Source organism: Euprymna scolopes, chromosome 1 (genome assembly GCF_053919585.1).
Source record: "Euprymna scolopes isolate OS-2025 chromosome 1, ASM5391958v1, whole genome shotgun sequence".
NCBI classification, from domain to species: domain Eukaryota; kingdom Metazoa; phylum Mollusca; class Cephalopoda; order Sepiida; family Sepiolidae; genus Euprymna; species Euprymna scolopes.
The window spans coordinates 184283570-184309788 of record NC_136482.1 but is presented as its reverse complement, the minus strand read 5'-3'; the positions used below and the strand labels follow the sequence as shown (position 1 = coordinate 184309788).

General features: G+C 31.5%; 1 protein-coding gene across 4 annotated transcripts in view; it reads left to right on the top strand.

Moving 5' to 3' along the window:
* Positions 1 to 26219, top strand: part of LOC145278208 (small G protein signaling modulator 1-like) — a 359099-nt gene that overhangs the window by 263130 nt on the left and 69750 nt on the right. For all 4 annotated transcript variants that reach the window (XM_080130507.1, XM_080130503.1, XM_080130500.1 and 1 more), the window contains 4 exons: positions 10694 to 10761; positions 12145 to 12309; positions 15174 to 15314; positions 21642 to 21807. In XM_080130507.1, the coding sequence (XP_079986633.1) occupies positions 10694 to 10761; positions 12145 to 12309; positions 15174 to 15314; positions 21642 to 21807 (540 nt within the window). The remainder of the gene's footprint in view (positions 1 to 10693; positions 10762 to 12144; positions 12310 to 15173; positions 15315 to 21641; positions 21808 to 26219) is intronic.

The following is a 26219-nucleotide window of genomic DNA, read 5'->3' as shown; positions in this document are numbered from 1 at the left end:
TTCTGCAAAGTTTTACAAATTTCCTACAATATTTAAAAAATGCATGTTATAGAAAAAAAAAACTAACATGGACACAGAGCACTGACAGAAGTAAGAAATCGCTTGTATAATACAATATATACATTGTGTTATAAATTTTACAGCAGATTCTAGAAAGTGAGCTCTTTAGGCTGTAACTTTAAAATATTTTGGGTTCTTATCCAGAATTCCCCCTGTATTAAAAAGCAAAAATATTTAAAAAAAAAAGATATGCATGATGTACATAGTTGTGACAAAACGAAAATAACATATTCCAAAAATCACATTAATTGATGTAGTTTTATTTTTATAAAGAAAATCATTTTTAATGGGAATTCATAGGCATTACAACATAAATCTTACAAGTTTGAAGTATTTTTTAGTTATCCCCTCCCCCCAATAAAATATAAGGCAAGACGGCCACTCCTCTGCTAACTCATAAAACTTGATTTTCTTATTTAAAAATTGAACTACGATATCAGTTTACATAATTTTTTTTGGAATATGATATTTTCCTTTCATCATCATACAAATTTTTTCTTTTTTTTTTTTTTAAATATATGGGAATTTTGCAACATATAAAAAAAATTAAAGGTGATGATTAAAAATGGAGATCATATCTGAAATCAGCACATTTAAATTAGCTTAGAACTCTCATTTTTATGCTTGACCCATTTTTTGGTAAACTGCTTTCTAAGTCAAACGTGAAACTCATCAACTTTATATGTTTCTGGATTTTTGGAGGTTTCATTAAACTTAAAAAAAGATTCGATTGTTATCGAAAGTTTCTCAAGTAGTTATTGTCTTAGTGCCTATTTACTTGCTTCCTCATAAGGGCAGAGTTATAATGTGGGGAAAATTTAGTTCTCTAAAAAAAAAGATGTACTCTAAATTGGGACAAAAATGAAAATTGCTTCTGTCTTGAAGGATTTTTCCAAGGGCAAAAAAATTGAAGTGTAGTAATTAGTGATGGAACAATTCTAATATTGCCTCCGATTCTGATACAATTACCGATTCTGATTCTTTATAAATCTTTAAATATTTAACTATAGGGTTATTTTTCCCCCTGATTACTGTAAAAAAAAAAAAACACCTATTAAATGGACAGATCTTTTCTCAAATGTAAAAATAAAAAAAAATAAAAAAAAACTTGTGGAGGATTATCTATAGATTTTAGTTTTACTGGTTGTTTAAAATCAATAAATATTTATTATTTTATTATTTTAACATTACTACCAACAGTGGTAGAAGATTTTGTTTTAAACAAAATCAAATAAAAAAGACAATTTAAAGAAATCTTTTATAGGTACAAACTTTTCTGATTCTGATACCCCAAAAAGTTCTGATTTTTGGGATTCCCAATTCCGATTAATCGTCCCAACACTATTAGTAGTCAAAACAGATAATACACTTTGCTCCTAGCTAAAAACCTAATTTACTTATTGCTGTGTATTTTAATGGATTACATAAAGTGCATTACGTCTAAGCTCAGTTCTGTTATTTCATCCTATTCACGATGCAAGTATTGATAGTAATTTTTAAAGTTAGCTTTGTGAATTCTCAGAATCATGTCATCATTTTTGTAAAAACGATTGATATTATTCATTGTAGATAAGAGAAATTAACCATATTTATTGTATTGTATCAATAATTCCTGAAGTATAAATTATTTGGAATTGGCTTAAAATAATATTTTCTTTTTTTTTTTTACTTAAACATCTCCATGACAGCACCACAAAGTAAGATATGAAGTGTTTATATTTAGCAATGTCTGAAATCACTTGGTAAATCCCACCCATCTGGTTTCAACTTCCCTCGTTGTAAATTTTGTACTGTTTTTATTTTATACAAAAAAAAATAGACTTAAATATATTTTATTAAGATTAATTCTCTAAAAAAAAACAACTTCTTTAACCTTTAATCGTTTCTTGAAAAGAATATTGATCAGTTTATTTTATATAAATGATTTTTTTTTGTTTAGCAAAATAAAATATTAACTCAATTTAAATATTCTCTATTTGAAAATGATTTTTCTCCGATGACAGTGCTATACATTTTGGAAATTTTTATTTTATTTATTTTTTTTTTTTTTGCTTCATTATTGTTTTACAAATTATATAAAAAAATGTTTTTATATTGAGAACAAGTGATATTCACCCATTGTTACCATGTGGAGATATATTGCTGATCAGAAATAATTTCAAATATACTCATGTCCAAAATTTTTGCTTTAAAAACATGTTTAAAATAATATTTTGGAATATTATGTCAAGTAATATTAAAAAAATTTAAAAAATAACTATTAGTGTATCAGTGTCTGCATAATAAAATTTTTTTTGGGTGCTACATTTCTGTAAAACAGCAAATGGCTTCAATGAATCAAAAAGAATTTAATTATTTTAAATTAAAAAAAATACCAATAGAAACGATTATTTAAATGCTTAAACTTTTTTATATATACATTCTTTACTGAGGTATTCTTTGTTTGATTTAATTTTGATTTTATGAAACAAAGAAAATCTAATAAAAATTTACATTGTAATATATTTCAGTTATTTTATGGACCTACCCAATAATTACCCCAAGTAACTCCAGATAGAATTAAATAAAAAAAAATTAAACGGTGCCTTTAGATTCTTTTAAAAACTTATTTTAATGTTCCGTTGACATATTGATTTCTATGTCGTACAGACAAACATTAATGTATATATATGCGTGTGTGTGTGTGTCAAGTTTCTTGTTATTTTGTCTAGCAATAATTGTATTCAGTATAAGTTACTTTCTCTCACCTTCATCAGTGGAGGAAAAATCCTACTAGATTTGGGCATTTTTTTGTTCCTATCCAGAATGCCCCTTTTTAGGGAGCTGGATTTTCCCCTCATTAAAAACAGACCTTGTGTCTAACTTTGCCTTTGTGGGAAGGCAAGTAAATAGGAACTATTTTATCTAGTGTGTGTTTGTGTGTATATATACACAGCATAATAACATTGACACACCTGTTCTCACCAGATTACCAAAATTAAGCAACGATGAGCCTGTCCAGCAGAAGATGGGTGACCATTTGGGAAGGCTAGGCGCTGTATGTTTCATGCTAAAATGTAAAAATTTTCCAGGCTGGTATCTAGAGGTGCGTTTAATTCACTGGGAGAGTTGTGCCCCCACCCCCAGTCCTACTTAAGACATGCATCTAGAAGAAAAACTATGGCATAAAACCTGAGGTTTACTGTCTTCTCTTTCTTGCGGTAGCCATTGCACTAACAAAGATTAGCAGTTGTACCAAAAAGTGTTGTTGGTTCTGCACAAAACCTCCACCACTATAAACAAATCATCTGTGTAGATTTCTGAACTATTTAGTTGTGGCAGAGCTCATACATTGAAATCAGCAGGACGGTCCATCATATATAAAGAATGACTTTATGATAATTTACATTAAAGATGAACAAAACAATGCACACAAATATGAGCAAATGTTATATATCCAAAACTATCATTGCAATGTTAATTTTGTGTTACATTTAATCAAAACCTTAAAAGAACTGGGAAGGGGATGAATACAAATAGATACATTACCAACCAAAAATACTTTTAGGTTGAACTGTTTTGCAAGTGAGAAAACTGAATGTGAATTTGATATCTTCAAAACAGTTGGATTTTTAAATATGAACCTTGTAGTGACAATTCATTGGCAAGAAGCATTTTAAAACTAAATCAGTTGCAAAATCGCAGTAGTTCAGAAAATGTTAAGAATAAACGGGATAAATTCAGAAATAATGAATTTTCAAAGACATTATGGGATCTGTCTAATGAGAGAACTTGAATGCCTACTAGACACAATCCTTGAGTGTCTTCAGTCTATCTGTATAGGATTTTGTCAGAGATTTAGACATTAGAAGTAAACCCTGACCAAATATTTAAAATAAATAAATAAAAAATGGTGCGCATCTCAAGCTGTCCAGCATGTCCCCCAGGTTGTGGACAGAGACACTGCCTTTATTAATAGTTTGTAATTTTTAATAAAAAAAAACTATAAAAAGCCATAGACAATGATGAAATTATGTAACAATATGATTAAAAACCATACTAAGTAAATACTGACAGGCAGGCACCCAGGATAAAATTGTCCCCTCAGCTCATTTATGCACCAGGTGGGAAGAGGTAAGCAATAGTATAAACCTTCCTATCTCTGGAACTGGTTCTCCAGCGATGAAAGAGGCCAACCAGGGTTAACCATCGTTCCTTTATGAATGAGGTTCTAACCTTATCTCCATCATTTGTAGCAATAAAATATTAAAAAAATAAGAGGCTTAAACGCCCGCCCATAGTCTGATACTCAAAAGTAGGTGCTACTGTTTTGCTATCACTATTCAAAGTTTAAAAAGTGGATTAAAATATCAAATTAAATCCTGGCCGAGAAAATGAAAGAAACCAACCTCCCTGAAGAGATATTTAAGAGAATTTTATCTATCTATATTTTTTTTTTATATATTCTTATATATATATAAGAATATATATAAAAAATATATATATATATATATATTTATATAATTATTATTATATATTTTTATATATTATTGAAGCGTTCTGAAAGATGACTGAGATGAGATATATATTCTGTAATATTGTAGGTAATTATGTGTGTGTGTGTTACACAAGATTAGAACAGTAGTACCCTCGGTTTTAAATCCAAATAAAGAGACCTATAGTGGGTCACTGGTGTCAGACTCTCTTCAGTTTCCCTGTATAATATATATATATATATATATATATATATATATAATCATTTTATTACCGTTTTATCTGCTTAGTTACACACGTTTCTGTTACTGAATCACATTAATTATCCAGCAACTTTGTCAGACTTTAACAGAAGTGTTTATTATGATTTGGAAAAACGATATTAGAAGAAGACAAAGAAATAAAAGAGGAATCTCAATTCTGATTTGACAACATTTAAGTTTTAGGATTTAATAATTAAATAAACGTCGAAAAGTGGTGAGGTGGAATTTTAAAACTTCCGCAAACACGACAATATTTATTTATTTATATATATATATATATATATATATATATATATATATATATATATAGAGAGAGAGAGAGAGATATCATTAAACATAGAAATTGTATTATTAATTGTGCCTCAAAATGTATATTGAATGAGTAAGTACTTTAATAGGAGTTTTGTATAAATTTATTTAAAATAAGTTTTACAATTTCTGAACCATAAAATCCTGAAATAGTTTTTGGTGAATATTAAATCTATTTACAGAATAACAATAGAACAGCATCCCTTTGCATTTCTGATTGATTAATGTTGATAATAAGATGTATGACTCTGTTAATTAAGCCATTAGAACATAAAATTCATAAAATGTTTGTTGATAAAATATTTCAAATTGAAAATGTTTTCTTGTCAAGTTAGACACGTTTAATCCTAAGATCATATGCAACTGTTCATTCATAACAAAGTATCCGTTAACAATTACTGTTTAAATTGTATTTAAGCTGACTTTTCAGATCACAACAGCAACTGTATGTTTTTTTTTAATCAGTAAATGATATTTTCCTTAACACGTTTTTAATTTTTATTTGATTGGAGAAAATTGTCCTTCTTTGGTTGTTGGTTTTAATTTTGCTGATTGATTTTGCTTGAAATATTTATATTGTATACTTGGATTATGACTTTTTTTTTCCTTTTTTATGCATTGGTTTGGCCGTATGTGGGTTTTGAACTTTTGTTTTATTCAAGGTTTTTGTTTTGTTTTTGTCATATAAATATTAAATTTAAAATGAAGAGCTTTCTTTAAAGCCAGAAAAATGTCTTCTAAGAAATTCAGATTAAAAACATCATTTCAAAAACTAATTTAAACTTTTTGAGTAAAAACATTGAATATCAGGAGAAAGAATTTCTTAATATGTAACTCATTTCTTAAATTGTACTTTTTTTTTCTTGTGTATTTTTATTTTTACAAAAAGCAAACAATTGATGATCAATACAAAACTCTTAAAATCTTGCATTTTGAACCCGTCTTATTGCCAAGACATTTGTTTCAACTAATGCAATATTGATGAAATTTGTACAGAAATTCTATTTGTCTTTATTTTCTTAAAATGATTTTGGGTTTCCTTATTTTTTTTTGTGTTCCTTATTTTTGTTTGTTTTTTTTTTACATTTTATTTTTGGTATCATAAAATAATTGGTAAAACCACTTTTTTTTTTAATAAAAAATGTTGATTTTTAACATGGTTTTCTTTTCATCTCTATGAAAAAACTACGGTTTTGATTTTTGGGATTTTGTTTGATGTTTCTCCATAACTCTGCCCCTAAGAAAAAAGAATAAAGAAAAATCATTATGATGTATATACTTATGACTCAGAAAATAGCGTACACTGAAAATAATGCAAATTGATCAAGTTTTATTTTGAAAAAAGAAAATTAAATTTTATGACTAGATGACAATCTCTCGAACCCATTTTGAAATTCATCACCAGCTAACTCTTCCTCCCCCTTAAAATAGTTCTTCAAAATAACTTTAGAATCAGCCTTGAACATCATGGTAATACATACAAATTCCCATTAATTTAAGATTTATTTTATTTATAAAAATAAAACTACTTGATCAACTTGTGTGATCTTTGGTGTATGCTATTTTCTTTCTGACATGGGTATGTACATCATAAAGATTTTTGCTTTATTTTTGTTTTTTCTTGAATTGGGGTATAAATGAAACCCCTTTTTTTTCTTTTTCTTTTTTTAAGAAAACAATCAATATTCTATTGAAATTTACATTTTCTTTTACAATTCTGCTTCAGCTTTTAACTGGGACATTTTTCAAATTTCCTAATCAACAATATGATTTGCAATGCTTAAACAACCATTATTTAATGTTTAGATATACTATCTTGAAAACGTCTCGCTGTTCTATTTCTTTCTATACATAATACTATTCATGTCCCAATTGAGAAGTGAATATTTTCAATTTTTTTAATTTTCAATTTAAAATTAAATTGAATTTTTGAATTGAAATTTTCAGTTTGAATTTCAACTTTAAAAAAAAAAGAAAGAAAGAAATTGAATCAAATTTTCCATCTTATTTTAATAAAATGATTTTCATTTTTAACAATCAGTAAAGATTCAGTTTATAAACCAAAAGCTTCTGTAAATTTGAAGTAAATATTAATATTTATATAGTAATCCCAACCAAATAAAAACGCTCAATACAACCGAGATAGGAAATAGGGCTTGTTATAGAAGAATACAAATTTAAGACTGTAAAATATATTTTACATGAATTTATTGTTCATCAGAATACTTAAATAAGATATATTGCAATTTCCTTAATTTGCAGAGTTTCAAAAAAGTGCGTTCTTCTCATCAGAAGAAAGATATTAGCAAATGAATATTATAGAGAAGCTAGGAATTTGCTGGTACTAACATGAATTGAAACAGTATTACATGAAAGCTAGTCATAAAGGCAAAACATTTTTTTTTTGTGCAAAGAGTTCATAAAATGGGGGAAATAAATTTAAAAAAATAAAAGGATGAATTAAAAATCAAGGATTAAAAAAAAAAAAACAGATGAAAATATACGGAGAGGTTAAGTATTATCAAGACAAAATGATGATAGGAGACGAATTTAAATTTAGCAAATTTAAATAATCTTTATTCCTCGATCGTTTGCAAATGGATTTTTCTACAAAACTAGATTAAACATATTTGGATTATTACACACATTTTGGATTTTAATTCGAATCTACTTGTCAGTATAGTTCCGGATTTTTCTTGTCAACATTGTCTCCTGTCATCATTTCGTCTTGATAATACTTAACCTCTCCATATATTTTCATCTTGTGTTTGTAATCTTTGGCTTTTAATTATCCTTTTATTTTTTAATTTATTTCCCCCATTTTATGAACTCTTTGCATAGAAAAAAAAAACGTTTTGCATTTATGACTAGCTTTCATGTAATGCTGTTCCAATTAATGTTAGTACCAGCAAATTCATAGCTTCTTTATAATATTCATTTGCTAATATTTTCCCTCTGATGAGAAGAGCGCATTTCTTTGAAACTTCACAGATTAAGGAAATTGCAATATATCTTATTTGAGTATCCTGTCAAATGATAAATTCATGTCAAATATTTAATAGTTTTAAATTTGTATTCTTATATGTATATAATTTTATGAGTTTAATTAACATGAGAAATGCCAAAAGAGGCATCTAATAAAAAAGAGATTCAAAGATGTCTTGTAACCGTTCTTTCATTGTCTCATAACCTAGTATTTTCTTTTGTATTTAAATATATAGGAGGGAGAATTTCTTAATAAATATGTAACTCTGTTCTTAAATTTTTTCTATTTTAACGAAAAGCAAACAATTGATGATCAATACAAAAGTCTTAAAAGCTTGCATTTTGAGTCTGTCTTATTACCATGACATTTGTTTCAACTAATGTAATAGATAGATGAAACTTGTACAGAAATTCTATTTGTCTTTATTTGCTTAAAATGATTTTGGGTTTTCTTATCCGTTTTTTTTCTCTTTTACATTTCATTTTTGTTACCATAAAATAATTGGTAAATTTTTATGATTTCGAAAAGCAACTTTTTTTAATTTAAAAAAAAAAAAATCTTGATTTTTAACATTGCTTTTTTTTCTATGGGATTTGCAATGCCAACTTCCAAATCCTATATGAGCTATTCATTCAACTAATACTGTTGGAAAAATATGAACTAAAGATTTCTACCTACTTATAGATGAAAAGAAACTTGTGTTCAATTAATTATTTACAATGAATTGTGTACAATATTTATTGCTTTAACATTAAGTAATCAAACAAAAAAATGTTGATTTGCCATAAAACAAAATTACAGTGATTATATATTTTAAAATTTTATTTCATACTCACTAGGAGTTCTGACACAAGTAATTACTGGTAAAAACACAGGTGGTGCTCCACATTTCCAGTACTCGTCATTTCTTTCAAGCACCATTGCAGATCATTTTGCATTTTCATAACCGCCATTTACTATTGTGTTCTTGCCAATAAAAGCCTTTGGTTTTATCTAGAATTTGAATGATCATAAAGTTTGTCTTCTAGTTTGCCCTGTAACCTTTTAGTCGATGTCTGAATAGTATTTCCATCTTCCTAGACCCATCATGACAATTTCCTTTGGCACCAACTGATGCTAATTCCATCGCACTTTATTATTATTATTATTATTATTATTATTATTATTATTAATCTGCCTCTCTGTCTCGATGCTAAATAATATAATCATATTGAAACTAATTAGTTCTTTGTAATTATTTCTTAAATAGGGAAATTGATATATCTGAACCTAATTATTGATTTTTATCCCTTCTCATAAGAAATCAATAGTTTCTAAATATAATCAATTCTGACTGACCTTCAGGTCATTTGTTCTGTCTCTTGTGGCCAAAAGTAGAATTAATGTCTGAAAGATAAGTCTAATTGGCTGCTTGACAGACATTTTTATCTTATTCATAATGTTTGCAGGAAAATTTGTTATTCAAAGCTTGTAATGATTTAATAAAAATACATTAAAAATACTGTGTTTGGTCTACTTTATTTTTATCTTAAGATACAATTTGAATTTAACATTAATTGGTTTAATTTTTATAAAGAAAATGTTTTCATGCATTTATAAATAAATTAAATGCAAAAACAATGTATCCCAAAAATTATGTTCTCAAATCAAATATAACAAACCAATGAATATTCTATTCCTAACTGAAATGTAACAAACCAATTCTATTTCCAAGTGTAACAAACCAATGAATATTGTATTCCCAAGTGTAACAAACCAATGAATATTGTATTTCCAAGTGTAACAAACTAATGAATATTCTATTCCCAAGTGTAACAAACTAATGAATATTCTATTCCCAAGTGTAACAAACTAATGAATATTCTATTCCCAAGTGTAACAAACTAATGAATATTCTATTCCCAAGTGTAACAAACCAATGAATATTGTATTCCCAAGTGTAACAAACTAATGAATATTCTATTCCCAAGTGTAACAAGCTAATGAATATTCTATTCCCAAGTGTAACCAACCAATGAATATTCTATTTCCAACTCAAATGTAACAACCAATGAATATTCTATTTCCAACTCAAATGTAACAACCAAGGAATATTCTATTTCCAACTCAAATGTAACAACCAAGGAATATTCTATTTCCAACTCAAATGTAACAACCAAGGAATATTCTATTCCCAAGTATAATGAACCAATAAAGATGCTATCTCAAACTTGAATATGATGAACTGAGCCTCATATAGAGTGAGTGCATTAAAATATTAAATTTTAATGTTGAATTTTCTTATTAATTATGTAAATAAAATCGCTATTTTGAGATCTTAAAGAAATAATTATTTAGTTCCTATGTGTAAATGTCATAGAACAAGTATCATTGCTTTATTTGGTTTCATACATTTTTAATTTCAAGTTGGATCTTTCTATTCTATTACTAGAAAAATAATTTGTTCAATCAGTTTGTTTCTGTCTTAATTTTTTTTTGTTTTTCTAGAAATTATGATTTAATTTAAATGCATTGATGACACATCAATGCATTGAATATTAAATTATTTCCATGACATCCATTTAAATATACTTTTTTTCTGATGACTATTGTTTAATTTCAGTCTCTACTGGGATTATGCATTAACTATTTTTGTGGATGAAATAGTTTATATCCATTGTCACCAACAGCGTAAGTATCCCTTTTTTTTTTCTTTGAAACCAAAACAAATAAACTGATGATAAAAATAATTATTAGAGCTTTTATAACATGTAAGATAATCCACTCAAATCCCCTAAACTGGGTCCTTGGTGTAAAGTTCAAACATGCTGAGATGGGTATATATGCTGATGACACCACACTCTATAGCAGGCACGACAGGAAAACAAATGAACATATATCTAAAGTAATGGCAGAAAAACTAGAGGATGACCTCCAATCAGTAGTGGAATGGGGACAAAAATGGATGGTCACGTTCAATGCCGCCAAGACAAAACTGGTTTCATTCAATAATTACAAGAAACCTTCTCTACCACCTATAGCAATGGCCAACGACTCTTTATCTGAGAGTACGTCTCTCAAGCTCCTTGGCCTAACGTTCACAGGAAACATGAGTTGGAACAATTACATCAAGAGCATTGCCAGGGCCGCTGCGAGAAAGGTGGGCTCTCTCTACCGTGCTAGAAAACTTCTAACACTCGAAAGTATCCTGTACCTCTACAAGGCCACTATTCGCCCATGTATGGAGTATTGCTGTCATATTTGGGCTGGTGCATCGGCTACTAGTCTCTCGCTCCTTGACAGGGTTCAAAAGAGAGTCGCAAATCTGATAGGCCCTAAACTGGCATCTAAGCTTCAGCCTCTGTCCCATCGTCGAAACGTTGCATCCCTCTGCCTTTTCTACAAGTATTATAATGGTGAATGCTCTGATGAACTGCAAGCACTTGTGCCCCCACGACGTAAACACTCTCGACAGACCCGACAAGCTGCAAAATCCCACCCCCACACTGTAGAGATCCCTAGATGTAAAAGATCTTTCTACTCCAGTAGTTTCTTCCCCAGAACTGCTAGACTTTGGAATTCCATTCCAGGTCACTGCTTCCCTAACTGTACTGACATGCATAAGTTCAAGTGCTACGTGAACCAACATCTCGCTGCCCTAATCCCTACATAGTACCCCAGTAGATGTTTCCCCTGATAGTAGCCCCCTACACCAAAGTGGCAATGTGCCTTGTTTGGGGTGAAAATGTAATAAAAAAAAAAATAAAAAAAATACAAGGCTTGTTAATTGACATTATATAGATTTGCTACACATCTTTGTCATCTGTGTTTATTGTGTTTATAAAAATACATATTGTACCATCAATGTAGACTTTTTTTTTTACATTTTCAAACCTAAATTTTTAATCTAACATGTTCCATTTGTATAAATGTTTAAAAGAAATAAAATTGTCAGTTAGTTGTAGCCATTCTTCAATAACTTCAAATAATAAGCTAATTCATTTACAGTCATTCATTACTTAAAATGTATTGATGTAGACTCATAACTTGCTCATCTCTTTCTTTTTATTATAGCTGATTGTGGTGGTACCATCGTGTTGGTTGGACAAGATGGTGTCCAAAGACCTCCTATTCATTTCCCCAAAGGTGGACATCTATTAGCATTTTTGTCCTGTCTGGAAAATGGCCTCTTACCTCATGGGCAGCTTGATCCGCCTCTTTGGTCACAACGTGGAAAAGGTTTATTTTTATTGATTATCATTCTTTTTCACTTTACCAATGAATGAGCCATAATTTCTTGCCTCTTTATGATATTACAATGTCTGAGTTTTTAGGCTTTGAAAAAAAATTTTTTAACTAATAAATATCAATTTTATTTAATATGCAACCAGTTTGTTTACCGGAGAGAGTAACTTGCTGTGTTCATGTCATGGGAACATTTCTGGAATGACTATTTAATCTTGTTCATAAAAGTCAGCTCCCCAATTGTTAAACAGTAACATGATAAGCATATATATATATATATATATATATATATATATATGTCCTTTAGATAATGGGTTTGATATGTTGTCTGTTACATCTGTTTGATGAGTATTCACTTTGCGTTTTCACCATCATTAATGACAGTTTTGATTGCCATTAATTCTCTCCTGAGAATTATCTGGCTGAAACCTTTAATGTCGGAATTGAACACTTATAGGCATTGTAGTCATGAACTGACAACACGTTTTTATAAAAATATATTTTTTTATTTTTAAGAACTTGAGAGTTGAAGCATGCGGCTTGTTGCTTTCAGAGTCTCAATTGTAACTTTTTGCAACTGCCATGAACAGTCCAAATTCCAACTCCTTGGGATCGAGTCTCAATTTCAACTGCTATGACTGTTGCTAGCCACAGTCAGATCCTAACTTCACACTACTTGGAACAGTTCGGATTTCAACTTCTTTACAAATCTTCTCTCGTGATGACAAAAAATGAGAGAAAGAGAGATGAATACATATATTGTCAGCAAAGCTGATGTCAGCCACCTTTTCACCTGTCAACTGCAATTGCATAAATGTCTTGCTGATGTGCACTGACATTTCGATACAACTTGAAATGGATTTCATTTGAAAACTATTTGGACTCATTAAAATATTAGGAACTTTAAACATAAGGAAACTTGTAACATAAATAATTTTCGATGTTTACTGTTAGCTAATTGTAATGGAAAATAAATATTCAGCTTAAGATAAATGTACCATTCCATCATAATTTTTGCTATCTTTTAAGCAACTTCATAAATTCATCTACTATAAATATTTTATCAGCTGATACCTTTCCAGAAACGAGAAAGTGTTGAGTGCTCGACGATGAATTTGGAAATGTTTAAAATGATGAGTCAGTTTTTCAAAAGATGATTACAGAGGATGAAACCTAGGTCTATCACTTTGATCTAAAGACCAAAGCCCAGTCAATGCAGTGAAAACGAACTCGCTATCTTCTGGGACAAGGATTGAATAGTGATGACAGATAACCTGGCAAAGGGTACCACAATTACAGGAACCTATTATGCTGTACTTTTGAGGAAATTAAGAGAAACTATTAAAATCTAGGGATGGAGCAAGATCAGTAAAGGTATCCTCCTCTTGCAAGACGATGCTTGTCCACAACACATGTCACTAGCTGAGAAGCACAAGTGTATGGCTATGAAATCCTACCCCATTCCCTCTACTCTCCTGATCTCGCATCATCTGACTTTCACCTCTTGCCAGTCATGAAGTTGTTTTTGAAAAGAAAGCATTTCCATGATGATACAGTTTTGATTTCCGAAATTACATTGTGATTGGAGAACCAACTTTGTGTTCTTTAAAAATGGTTTCTAGGTTTCCAGAGCTGCATTGAATGATGGGGAAAATGCGTAACCGAGTGGTTCCCATGTAGAAAAAAACCAATGACTGTACCAAGTTTCATTGCTCTACTGTTATAAGAAGTGGGTCAGGGGCATTACTTATTGAAAGCTCTTCGTATGTTTGTTTGAAAGTTCATTTCTTAAAGCTGTCCAACACATGCCAGCATGTTAAATGGACATTAAACTAAATTTGATGGTGATGATGCTGATAAAATAAATAAATAATTACTATTTATTAATGAGTAGCAAATGGGGGGGAGGGCTTTGCTCGGGCGTAATATACGCTTAAATATGATATTTTAATTTGTCTAGATTTTGTATATATCATTATAATCATGATTTCAAAAGTAAAAAAAAAAGTATTTAGGTGCAATCAGCTAGAATCAAAACCAAAAGCAAAACTGTAGCATTCAAAGCTGGTGACGTTACCACTGTACCAACATGACACGCATATAAACCGATTAAAAATAAAAAAATAAACCAAGATGAGTGTACAAAATATTTAACAATTTTTTCAATTTTGACCCATTTTTGACTCCTTAAAAACAATTTTAACTGGCTAAAGACCTTTTAGAGAACGGCTTGTAAAAAATCCAATCATTTGAGGCCCCTAGCACTGCTCTGCGACTTTTATTTTCGGAGGAGATAGTTTGAAAATTTGGAGACAGACAGACATATAGCCGTTTATATATTAGATTATGAATTTAAATCAGCTACAAAATCTTCCTTTTAACTGATTTGTCAAAAATGAATACAAAAATTTATTTTTTGTATTATTCTTCTCTAGCAAAATCATTAATAATTTTATAGAATGGTGTGCAGCTGTGGCCAGTAAATGTTGTGTACCACTTCTCGGTTTCATTGATCCATCTGACCATAGGACATTCAATGGACACTGCCATTGTATCTCACTCACATCAAAGATATTACATAATGATGATTGCAAGTTTTTATCACCGCCAACACAATGCTGGTGTTGAACGTTGTGATATTAAGGTGTCGTGATCTGATTGGTTCGTTCACTTCCTGAATGCCACTCTCTACATGATTAATTCCATTTATCACATAGAAATGAAGTAGCCAATATTGAAAACAATTCCTGAAACAACTTTCTACATAGTTTGAGCGAACAAAATATTTTTATTTTTCATGGTTCCCCATTTCTGAACTGTTTTAATTTTTAAATGTATTTTTTTTTCTAATTTGTCAGGAAAAGTCTTTCCAAAAATGCGACGTAAAGGCAACAAAATTCCTACCAAAGAAAGCAGCACCAGCAGCTCAAGCACTGATGAGGAAGAAGCCACAGACTATGTATTTCGTATTGTAGCTACATTTAAACCAGATAATATACGTAAGAAATATCAGATTTTAGTTGCTATTTTAATGGGTTTTTTTTTTCCTATCTTCTTGAATGCCAATTAAATCAATAAGAATTACACTTTTTATAATTGAACTCTTCATCTACAATTGTCAAAAAACAAATGCCTACGATATGATTTCTGTACTTTACATATGTCGTGTATCGGATCAGGATGCTATGGTGTTGTGTGAATTTTATTTTAATTTTTTAGGTATACCCCTTTTTTCAGCTTTCTAAATGTGATAGTCATGGGCACAGGACTCTAATGTGATAGCATTGTGATCTGTGGGTGTGTATCTTGGTATGTCTGCCTTATGGGGACATCTCTGGGTGGAATCTTATCATCCTTAGGACTATGAGAGTTTGACCGTTTTCTAATAAGCCTACATTGTTTCAGATCTTCAAAAGCTGTAGCTTGTTGTTGTCCTAACTGGTAACACAGTCATTATACAGCAGGGTTTCTCAACGGGGTTCATACTGTCCACCGGGGGGGGGCGTTATGAGACTTTAGGTGGGCAATGACCGAATTTATTATATAGGTCCCTTAGATTCTTTAGAGCCGGTGAAAGACTGAAAGCTTCTAGTAACATTACTAGGTGTTTCTCAACCCATTTTCTTTGAGTTTTATAATTCATGTAGAAATTGATGCATCGCACTTATTTTTCAAGAATCATACTTTGTAATGTTGAAAAGGTTTCTTAAGTGCTTCCTGAATATGGTTGATTTCTGATTCACATTTTCAACAAGTCTTTTTTCATCTATCGAATGAGTCCTTGGAATAGAAACTGAATGGATATAGTTAAGCGTGGTGATATAAGACTTTTTTTCTATCAAATACGCAACCAAATATCCAAAAACTTGTTGCTGATCTTCAACAACAATCTGCACATTGATCGATGATTCCTGTGATTATTATTCTGATTTTTATTTTATTGATTATTGTATTATCAATTTTTATTGATTATTGTATTATCAATTTTTATTGATTATTGTATTAGTAATGGTATAATATATTAATTGACCCATTATATTTATAGTTGTTACTGTTCTCATTTGATGAACAGAGTAGGATTTTAAACAATATGGTTGGTTGGTTGTTTTTGTTTTACGGCATATCAACCCTTTTCAGGTTATTTAATGCCGAATCTGGTGATTTTGAAGAACGATTTTTTAATATAGTGTATTTGTTTTTTAAGTCGTATTCTATTTAACCCATAGTTGGGACCCTAACAGGTACTACCACACCGGGTCAGAGTGGACCTGGGAGCAATGGCAATTAAAGGGTGGCTCCACACTCCCTAAGGCCTGCAAGCTGGGGCCTCACCATTGGATATAGTTTAAGGTCATATCCAGGACCTAAACAATATGAATATTCAATTATTCATTGTACTACCACTACTGCTCACATTATGTAAGGATGCATGCACGGAAGGGGGAGATATCCGAATGTTCTGGGGGTTGTTTGCTGAGAAAGGTTAGGGAACCCTGTTTTGCAGCATCATTAATTCTATCTAGAGAATTAATTATCTTATTGAGAATGAAGCACTAGCCACTAAAAATTGAACGCTTACAAAAGTGAACAATAATTTTATATAAAAAAATAGTATTTATTTTTCATTATGGCATTTAACAAAATAAAAGAGAAGAAATTCTAGGCTGGCACACATCTACTCTATTGTATGAAGTCAACTTCCAGGTCTCGTATCAAACAGTGTTAGCAACCAAATTGCATTGGTATTATCTTCATAACATTCAACTTGATATTGATTTGTATTTCTGTTTATGATTGTCTAAAAATTACATTGTCTGTGTTAGAATTTTATGCACAGCTACTTTATCGATGTTGGTTAGAAATAGCATGAAAATTAGATAATCAAAGATCAAATTGACAAGGACAACTGAAAGTTTTTCTTTTTAAAATCTTCTCAGTTCAGAGAAGGTGCCTCTCCCTTTCATGTGGAAACACAATTGGATCTTGGTAATTAATTTGTACTCATTTATTAACAAAAGATGAAATGTTAGGTTGGATCAAACTCTTGTCTCACTGATCAAAATGTTTCTACTCTAACTACTTGACTACTATGATAATAATACTCATTTCAGTTTTTAGTCGCGTGCAAGCGACTCTATAAGTCACTCCGTCGGTTAGTCGGTCTGTCTGTAACAATTTTGTGCTCGGACTTTTTGGTTAAGATCAAAGGTCTGTTAATAGATGCTGTTCTTAGTTTTTTAAGCTTCTTTTGGCCAGGATCAAAGTGTAGTATCTGTTCTTACTACATGCTGTACTTATGTTTGTAACTTTGTGATATAAAGTGGGGGATTACTTTTCTGTATTAATTTAATGTAAAATGATCACCCACTTTACAACCAGTCAGTCTCAAAGCCATTCAAGTCATTCTCCAGATCATTTAAGTTGTTTTTGAAGGATTCCAGTTATTTTTTAAACATTCAAGTCATTTTTAAGGTCATTCAATTCATCCTTAAGTTCATTAAATTCATTCTAAGTCATTTACTTTTTATTTATTTAAGTCATTTCAGCCCATTTTTCAGTCATTTTAGTTTATCTTTAAGAATTTCATGCCAATCCTACATTCATGCATTCATTCATTACACGAGAGCACGCGACTAATGGCTATCGGCCTTGTTCTGCTAAAGGTCCATTTTATTGTATGTAAGCATATAAATTTATTTGTCTGTTTTACAACACAACAACACTTTTAAAGCAATTTCATGCTGAAAAATAAAACCTATTGTAAATGATTTATTGGGTATTATTAATTGAAAAAAAGCAGTTACTATTTAACTCTTAGCTGGATGAAGTTTATGATTTATACCTTCTCCAAGTGTATTAGTGCATAATTCGATTATGATAGAATTTGAATTTGGCAAATCTGATTCTATAATTTGCAAACATATCTATTATATATGAGAGAAATACAAAAGTAATTTATCATATTTTTTCTATAATTACCTCCCTTGGTCTTTAGAAGAGATCACTGACATTTTGCTGATCAGGTTAATGTTGCTTTGCGTTTTCATTTGAAAATAAAAATGATTTTAAAATGATATTTTTTATTTCTCAATCTGAAGAATTATAATAGAATGATTGATAGTAAAATGTTTACAATAGAGATTATAACTTGCCGACTTCAAAGCATATCAAATGTTTTGTGTGTCAGGCTATCATTTGTTAGAGAGAATTGTGGATTTTTATAGTTGGAATTAATTTACATGTGAGGCACCAATCTACTTTAAACAAATGAGCAGAACAATTTAAGCAACTGAAAGTAAGTATTAGTTTTGGTAATCAGTGCTGTTCTGGTGTTTTATGAACAGGACTTTCTCCCAAGTTTGGACCATTAGTGTGACTTTATTTGCTACAGGAGATTTGGAAGCATTTTTCTTTCTTACGAAAACGCATCTTGAACATACTTCAAGGTGAGACCGCAGTGATGTGCAGGTTTTAGCACTCATTTTATGTTTGTTTGTTTTTTTTATATCAGATATCGGAATTAGTAACCTAGATTTGCTTTGAGAGGAAATAGGCTATCACCTTGAAAAGAACACCTTACACAATGAGGTGTGATAAGATCTCAGGTTAGTGTGCACCGTGCAGAGATAGGAACACTTATTCAAACTTGGTTCATCCAAACACAAGCTATCGGTATATAGTCATCTCCTTTTAAATGGTACAATCTGATTTTAACATAAAGCTGATGTTTAAAGTGTGAAAATCAAATCAGAAGGCAATCCCTCCCCTTACCCCATATGTCTAAGTGTGAGGTCTAGGGATACTTTGGGACTTTTGGGTAACTGTGAATAATGTGTTTATCAAAACGTATATAGTTTTATTTAGCAAATTCTACTTTTTGATCCTTATCTCTTATTATTTAACAATCCCAAATTGCTTCTTTAAATATTAAATACAAGAATACTGATTTTTGAGCTCGCTTCATACTTTCTGTGTCTCTTTGACAATATTTATAATTATTTTTCATCAAGAAATAGTCTGCAATGTTCACCTTTTATTCATACATATTTTCATAAGTGTAATCACCTATCTAAAATACGTATTCCTGCATTTTCGTGCATTTTTATCTGCCCCTATAATAATGCAACACTTTTGAACGCAATGTTATTTTTATTATACTTTAATATCATCTTTCTTAACCGATGCTAAAACTACTATAACACTATTTCTCTGTGGTTTCATTACAGTAAACCTAATAGCTAAGAAAACAATTTTCCAAAAAAACCTTCAAAATAAACTACAAATTATTATATTTACACATTTTACAAATTCGTTATTATTATATTTACACATTTTACAAATTCGTTTCTTAAAATTTTATAAATCTATTTTTGCTACTTTGATTTTGTTCTACAAACTAAATTCCAAATCAACTTTATCAACCGTTGATTTCTTAAAATGATAACTAAAACGTTTTGTTGTATTCATAAATCAAGCAACATAAACTGTTCTTAAACTATTTAGCTTGTAAACATTTCTTGTAAAATAAAGCTTTCCTAGTACAATATAATGTTAAACAAAAAAACATTAAAAGATAGTCATAATAACCGTTGAATATTACATAATGAATTGCTCAATAAACAATTTTCCATAAAGAATGAAGAATCATGCAAACTCATAATAATGAAAATAAACTGTGATATTTTATTTTACATCTTTGAAGTTTATTTTCATAAATCTGTATTCAACTAATGCTGAACCATCAGAGGACATATTTTCAATGTCCAATCTTTCTGGTGTTAAAAATTATTTTCTCTTTTTTCTTTTTTTTTCACTCATGCGCTCAAATGTAATCACGTGACCTTTTAAGTATGTTATTTTACTTGTGTACTCAGCGTTTTTTTTATGTTTGTACTCTATTTTGAAAGGCAATCTCCTATTTTCTTTTGCAATAGTCTGGCATAAGGTTACCGACTCTGAACGTGTATTAATTACATAACAGAATAACAAAAGAATGATAGCCATCTGTTAAGTTTTGAGACATTGTGTTGAACAAAGATGGTGGCGTAGTTCAGATCAGTAACCAAGATGGCGACCAAGAATCAAAAGCGGTCCGTGGCGTAGTTAACGGCGAACTGATTGAATCCAAAATTTTAAAACGTTTTCATTGGTTGTTTAGCACAGCGGGTGGTTATAAAAATGATTGACGAATCCATTCATCTCATACCCCCATTAGGAGTAAAAAACATTTTACACCATGAAAGCATATTTATCAGACATGAAAACCTTCAACCTATAATCCCTTATGCATCTATCTAATCTATATAATAAAGTGAAGTCGGTTTATTTCTTTAATGTTGTCATCAATATGACTGAGAAAAGAACACTTTCATGCCAGTCCATAAGCCTGACATTCTGAGGTTTATGGAAAGTTGCTAATTGTTTGTAACAATGAAATCATGTATTTCGATCATAATCAAGCTGCAATTATAACAATTTTACATTGTTTTGGAAATTTTTGGATGAGGATTGCTAGGTTATTATTATTTGGATTATTCTCAACATTACAGTTGATGTAACCTCTGACTTTTTTCAGGTGTATTTTGTTAAATTCTGGAATTTGTACATCATTTTCAACAGAACCCTTTATTTAATCTATGGTGGTAGCTTGCTCTCATTTCAATAACCATGATTGGATCGAAATTTTTTTTATGGAAATTGCACCAGACAAGGCATGAAGTCAACTGATCTAAGGAGCTAAAAATATTACTTCAAAGTACAAAAACTCCCCAATTATAAGTGTTTGATACATATATTTCAACTAAGAAAACAGCAATTCTTCTCCCTTTGTTAGAAACATCGTTCATGGAATATAAGGACTAAAGAAAAAAATAAGGGAATCAAGAGTTACAAGCTGCTAAAAAAATAAACCCAAGGTTCAATCTCTTGAAACAAGATACACTTGAAGAAGGTCATAGGTTACATCAGCCAAAATGTGAGAATAGCAAGTTGAGAACAGTAGATTACAAGGATAAGAAATAATTAGTTTTATGACAATTTGCTTACATTAATAATTGAATAATAAAAAAAAATGATATTGTAATAATGCAATTTAACTTCCAAATTTATATTAAAATATTTGAGGAAATAAACAAGCTTACTTTAAATAACAGTAGACGCAGAGACATAAATAGTGGCATAGTCTTTTCTTTTTGTTTTATTTTTTGTTATATTTGTAAATTTTTGCAACAAACAGGCAATGCCAGGTAGGGACAGCTAGTTGCTAATAAAGTGTATAAAGTCCTCATTGTAAGTTTTTTATTTATTTTTTAATGTTTCTTTATCAGCTCCAGAAATGATGGACCCCAAGTTAAATGTAAAAATGGACAATTTCCCATGGCCATTCCAAAATCTGGATCCAATCCCACCTTCACAATCAACCATGCAGTCATATGCTCGTGCACAGGAAGAACAAAATAATTCTTGTCTTTCTCGAGTGGCAGCCAATCACAGGTAAATAATTAACTGATAATTGACATCATATACAGTATTCTACATTATAGCATTTTTTTTCTCCATTAATGTTTCCATTGTTTATTATGTTATAGCAAAAGTTAATTCTACTTTATAGCATTTTCTTTTTCATTTTTTTCCATTAATGTTTCCATTGTTTATTATGTTATAGCAAGAGTAAATTCTACTTTATGGCATTTTTTTTTTCATTTTTTTCCATTAATGTTTCCATTGTTTATTATGTTATAGCAAGAGTTAATTCTACTTTATAGCATTTTTTTTTTCATTTTTTTCCATTAATGTTTACATTGTTTATTATGTTATAGCAAAAGTAAATTCTACTTTATAGCATTTTTTTTTCATTTTTTTCCATTAATGTTTCCATTGTTTATTATGTTATAGCAAAAGTAAATTCTACTTTATAGCATTTTTTTTTCATTTTTCTCCATTAATGTTTCCATTGTTTATTATGTTATAGCAAGAGTTAATTCTACTTTATAGCATTTTTTTTCATTTTTTTCCATTAATGTTTCCATTGTTTATTATGTTATAGCAAAAGTAAATTCTACTTTATAGCATTTTTTTTTCATTTTTTTCCATTAATGTTTCCATTGTTTATTATGTTATAGCAAAAGTAAATTCTACTTTATAGCATTTTTTTTTCATTTTTTTCCATTAATGTTTCCATTGTTTATTATGTTATAGCAAGAGTTAATTCTACTTTATAGCATTTTTTTTCATTTTTTTCCATTAATGTTTCCATTGTTTATTATGTTATAGCAAGAGTTAATTCTACTTTATAGCATTTTTTTTTTCATTTTTTTTCCATTAATGTTTCCATTGTTTATTATGTTATAGCAAAAGTAAATTCTACTTTATTGCATTTTTTTTTCATTTTTTTCCATTAATGTTTCCATTGTTTATTATGTTATAGCAAGAGTTAATTCTACTTTATAGCATTTTTTTTTTCATTTTTTTTCCATTAATGTTTACATTGTTTATTATGTTATAGCAAAAGTAAATTCTACTTTATGGCATTTTTTTTTCATTTTTTTCCATTAATGTTTCCATTGTTTATTATGTTATAGCAAGAGTTAATTCTATCAATTGCATTTTCTCTCTTCAACATCACTTTTATCTTGTTGAGGAGTAGATCATTTTTGATATTTTGTAAGCTCACTATTTAGTTCTCATTGTTTAGCATGTCAACTGTCTCTCAATTTAAGACAGTATTGTCAAGTCCAATAACTTGCTTCAAGTTTCCTTTGACCAGTCAACCTTCCTGTGATTCAAAACATCAACAGTTTATCCAAATGAATGCTCCATATGACCTACCAGCATAACCGATTCATCCTTAGGGTAATCTTTATGCTGGACAAATGTAGCACTTTCAGCAAATCCTTTGATCTGATATGTTAGGTTTGGTTAGATTTTATATTATGGGTCTATCATTGTACTGCAGTAATGCAAGAGACAACTAGGTTAAGGACCAACATTTGCTGTTCTCCTCTACAACTTAATTCAGATATAAAAGTGAACAGTTCACAATATTATCAGAGGCAACAGCTCACAAAATTTTGCTCATGTTGCCTGTGGTTACACTGAGTTCACATTCATCACTTACACTCAGCAGAGTGTACCTTTACAGTGACTTTGAATAATTAGAAAAAAAGGAGAGAAATAAAAAATTTATCTGCAATTTTTGTCTTAACTTGTTAAACATTGATAAATTCATATAGAGTTTGAAATTGCACACTCCATTCTTGCATATAGTTTATCTTATAGCAAATGTGTATACATGTAAGTTATTCAATATTACTTACTACATAGCCTGGTTATTACCAATTAAACTAGTTCTTTCACAAAGCTAAAGTGGTGCAGAGGATTGCTCTTCACCCAATAGGATAAAAAAACAAAACCTGATGAAGACAAGATGAACTCTTTGATATGGTCAATGGCTGGCTAGAATACCAAATATTAATGCACTTGGCATTCCACTCTAGATGATTTTTACATGTACTTAAGTTACAGTTGCCCGCTATTATGGTGGGCGAGTGCTAGTTGTCTTGAGTGTATCTTGCCATTGGATTCTGTTCTTTTGCAGTAAAGATGTTCTCAAGTGACCATCTCTCGTCTGTGTTTTCTGTTAGCAAAATGCTGTAAGAAGTTTGCCAGAGTCACTATGCTGTGCCTCTTGATTGGCCTAGTTTTGATCAATTTCAGCAGCTCTACACACACAACTCTACGCACACAGGAAATAGTTGTTTACTGCTAAACTGATAACACTTCGGACACATTTTCTTATATGCTACTAGTGAGGGTGCCCGGCGTTGCCCGGGTGTTTGGAGCAAAAAAAGAAAAAAAAAAGTGGTAGTAGGCAGGCAGGCTAGAACCCACAACATGAAGGCGGAAAAGAAAGTGAAAGAAAACCTGACATCTTACCGCTACGCTATGACACAGGAAATGAAAAGCGTTCAAATTTATTGATGTTAATTAAAAAGTTGACTTACAGTGAATGAGTTCACACAGGTGCAGAAATGAACATCTAGCTGGAGGCCAGTTAAACTGTCAACTTTCTGCTCCGTACTTGCTTTCCCACGATATTGGGGAAAACCAGCTTCCCACAAAAAGAGGGAGCTCTGGCAGTGTCCCATGAATAGCAATTGTCTGTTATGAAGGGTTTCCCCAACATTTATCAAAGCTAATTGCCTTTCTGGATGTCCTGGCCGAGAAGGTTGGCGAACGTGTTCTCTTGGATTAGTTTCGTTTTATTTATACAAAAAAGACAAAGAAACACGTGAAAGGATGGAATAGAGGGAATTTTTTAAAAGTCGATCAAAGTAAATGCAGAGATGACATCCGTTCGCAAATGGAAGATATTATAATCTAGGAAGTATAAGGAAATTTTTAAATAAATTTAACCTTGTTGAGAACCCCCCAACAAAAGCCCTTCTTGGACATATAAAAACACGCGCAGCCGTTTTGCCTTTTATATATATACAGCCGTTTTGCCTTTTATATATATAGATGGAGCGCCACCTTCCCCCCTCCTCTAATTTTCTTATAATTTCTTCTCACAACTAGAATTGTTTTCTCATCAGTTCTCTCTCTGAAAGGGGAACTTTCAGCTCTCTCTCTCTCCCTCTCCCTTTCAGCTCTCTCTCTCTCCCTTTAAGCTCTCTCTCCCTTTCAGCTCTCTCTCTCTCCCTTTCAGCTCTCTCTCTCTCCCTTTCAGCTCTCTCTCTCTCCCTTTCAGCTCTCTCTCTCTCCCTTTCAGCTCTCTCTCTCTCTCTTTTCAGCTCTCTCTCTCTCCTCTCAGCTCTCTCTCCCTTTTAGCTCCCTCTCTCACTCTCCCTTACAGCTCTCCCTCTCTCCCTTACAGCTCTCCCTCTCTCCCTTACAGCTCTCCCTCTCTCCCTTACAGCTCTCCCTCTCTCCCTTTCAGCTCTCTCTCTCTCTCCCTTTCAGCTCTCTCTCCCTTTCAGCTCTCTCTCTCTCTTTCAGCTCTTTCAGCTCTTTCAGCTCTCTCTCACCCTCTCCTCTTTCAGCTCTCTCTCACCCTCTCCTCTTTCAGCTCTCTCTTACCCTCTCCTCTTTCAGCTCTCTCTCACCCTCTTCTCTTTCAGCTCTCTCTCACCCTCTCCTCTTTCAGCTCTCTCTCACCCTCTCCTCTTTCAGCTCTCTCTCACCCTCTCCTCTTTCAGCTCTCTCTCACCCTCTCCTCTTTCAGCTCTCTCTCACCCTCTCCTGTTTCAGCTCTCTCTCTCTCACCCTCTCCTGTTTCAGCTCTCTCTCTCTCTCACCCTCTCCTGTTTCAGCTCTCTCTCTCTCACCCTCTCCTCTTTCAGCTCTCTCTCTCTCACCCTCTCCTCTTTCAGCTCCTCTCTCTCTCACCCTCTCCTCTTTAAGCTCCTCTCTCTCTCACCCTCTCCTCTTTAAGCTCCTCTCTCTCTCACCCTTTCCTCTTTAAGCTCTCTCTCTCTCACCCTCTCCCCTTTCAGCTCTCTCTCTCCCCTTTCAGCTCTCTCTCTCCCCTTTCAGCTCTCTCTCTCTCCCCTCTCAGCTCTCTCTCCCCCTCTCCCCTCTCAGCTCTCTCTCCCCCTCTCCCCTTTCAGCTCTCTCTCCCCCTCTCCCCTTTCAGCTCTCTCTCACCCTCCCCTCTTTCATCTCTCTCTCACCCTCCCCTCTTTCACCTCTCTCTCCCCCTCCCCTCTTTCACCTCTCTCTCCCCCTCCACTCTTTAAGCTCTCTCTCCCCCTCTCAGCTCTCCCTCCCCCTCTCCCCTCTCAGCTCTCCCTCCCCCTCTCCCCTCTCAGCTCTCTCTCCCCCTCTCCCCTCAGCTACCTCTCCCCCTCTCCCCTTTCAGCTCTCTCTTTTTCCCTCTCCCCTTTCAGCTCTCTCTCTCTCCTCCC